This window comes from Cucurbita pepo, unplaced genomic scaffold, assembly GCF_002806865.2.
Source record: "Cucurbita pepo subsp. pepo cultivar mu-cu-16 unplaced genomic scaffold, ASM280686v2 Cp4.1_scaffold002358, whole genome shotgun sequence".
Taxonomy (NCBI): Eukaryota; Viridiplantae; Streptophyta; class Magnoliopsida; order Cucurbitales; family Cucurbitaceae; genus Cucurbita; species Cucurbita pepo.
In genome coordinates, this window is record NW_019648436.1 from 1 (window position 1) to 2,107 (window position 2,107).

General features: G+C 40.2%; 1 protein-coding gene across 1 annotated transcript; it reads left to right on the plus strand.

Moving 5' to 3' along the window:
• Nucleotides 1–6: 6 nt before the first annotated feature.
• Nucleotides 7–1,294, plus strand: LOC111786674 (gibberellin 3-beta-dioxygenase 1-like; the record flags this gene model as incomplete). Its single annotated transcript, XM_023666903.1, has 1 exon — nt 7–1,294. A coding segment is annotated over one exon (513 nt), but the record flags the coding sequence as incomplete, so codon positions are not given.
• Between the last annotated feature and the right edge of the window lie 813 nt (nt 1,295–2,107).

The window sequence follows — 2,107 nt, forward strand, 5'->3', positions numbered from 1 at the left end:
TTCAAGTTTCTTGACATCTCCGAGGAAGAGACAATGAAGCTGTTGTCTTCCATGGACGACTCGGGTAAGTCCTACACCGCCCTCCAACTGAACTCGTATCCACCGTGCCCTGATCCAGACCAAGTCATGGGCCTTGCTGCCCACACCGACACCTCCCTCTTCACCATCGTTCACCAGGCATGCAATGACGGCCTCCAAATCTTCAAAGACAAAGCAGGCTGGATTCCGTTGTCTCCGATGAGAGGTTCTTTCGTTGTCAACGTTGGCGACCTTCTCCACATTATGTCGAACGGGCGGTTTCGGAGCATTCTTCATCGGGTTACGATACAAGGGAAGAAGGTGCATAGATTTTCATTGGCATATTTCTATTATCCACCACCTTATTTATATATTACACCTCATTGCAAGGCATTGAGTGAATCACCACAAACTCCTCTCTATCGCTGTGTGAGTGTGAAAGAATATTTCACCATGAAGGCCAAAAACAATGGGGAGGGACTTTCTACCATCAAAATATGATCACTCAAACCCCTTTTGTCTTCATTTTCAAAAGGGTTTCCAAAGAATTAGTTACATTTATAAGGGTTTGTTTTTAATTGATCCTCAAGTTTGATGATCACACAGCTATGTAATAGTTTGGAAACCTAGCTTGTTTACGATTTGATTTGCAAATTCTATCAAAGGAATCGATAACGGAAAGAAAAAATCGAGCATCTTACAACATAGCATTAGTATTTGAGAGATTATTCTCGAGCTAAGAAATCTCCATGAGTTCGTTGAGATATCTAAACAGGTTTTTTTTTTTTTCCGAGGGCCACACACGAATGGAACAAAAACAAAGCTAAAATAGAGTGGGAAGGTTTATAATCCAAACTTTTACATCAGATACCGAAAATAATAGTTTAGTCCTAATGATAATTTAGTCTCTATACTTTCACATTTGCCGACTTTACTTTCCTCAATCATCGACTTTTCTACCTGTTAATTTGAGTTGAGTATACTGCTAAAGATTAGACATTTATTACCCTTTCTAAGGCAGAAGGTTCCATCCCTCACTCCTGGTTAAATAGTCTTTTCATACTAAGCCCTTATTATCCTCTATTTAATTTTCTTCGTCAGGACCTAAAGGTTTTCCAAAAAGGACAAACAAAAACTTCATTAGACAGAGGTCCTACACTCTTAAACATAATATCAGCTGCAGCAGCTCAGATAACTGGTATGTGTCCAAGACAACTAAGGAATTCAAATTATGTGAGATCTTACATCGGTTGGAGAGAAAGAACAAAGCATTCTTTATAAGAGTGAAAATTTCTCCCTAATGGACGTGTTTTTAAAAACTTTGAGTGGAAGCCCGAAATGCAAAATCCAAAAAAGACATCTTCTGCTAGCAGTGGGCTTGGACTGTTACAAATCTTATCAGAGCCAAACACTGGGCGGTGTGCCAGCGAAGATGCTGGTCCCCAATGGGGTAGATTCTGAAATCCCACATTGGTTGGAGAAGGGAACCAAACATTTTTTATAAAGGTGTGGAAACCTTTCTCAAGTGGATGCATTTTAAAAATCTTGAAGGGAAACTTGGGAAAAAAAATTTAAAGACGACAATATTTGCTAGCGGTGGGCTTGGACGGTTACAAATAATCATCACGGAGAAAAAGTGACAACAAGAAAAAATGATGACGAAGCAATCATGCAATGGACAAGAAATATCATTTTTAGGAAGGAAAACAGGAAGGCTAATAAGAAAACAACAAACCGGATGAGTTCAGTTTGGGTTGGCACGTCATCAAGAGCCTCTTTAATGCTAACGTGTCCCTCAATCTAGATGCAAGTGCCTACAATAAAAAAGATAATGTAGATCCGATAATGTGTGAGATCCTACATTGGTTGGAGAGGAAAATGTAGCCAGCGAGGACGCTGGGCCTGAACCGGGATTGGATTTTGAGATCCTACATAAATTGGAGAGGGAAACGAGTGCCAGCAAGGATGCTGGCCCCGAAGGAGTTGGATTGTGAGTTCCTACAACGATTGGACTGTTGTTACATGAGGTAACATGAGGTAACATGAGGAGGGAGATAATTTTCTTCTTTGATATCAATCATGACATGGA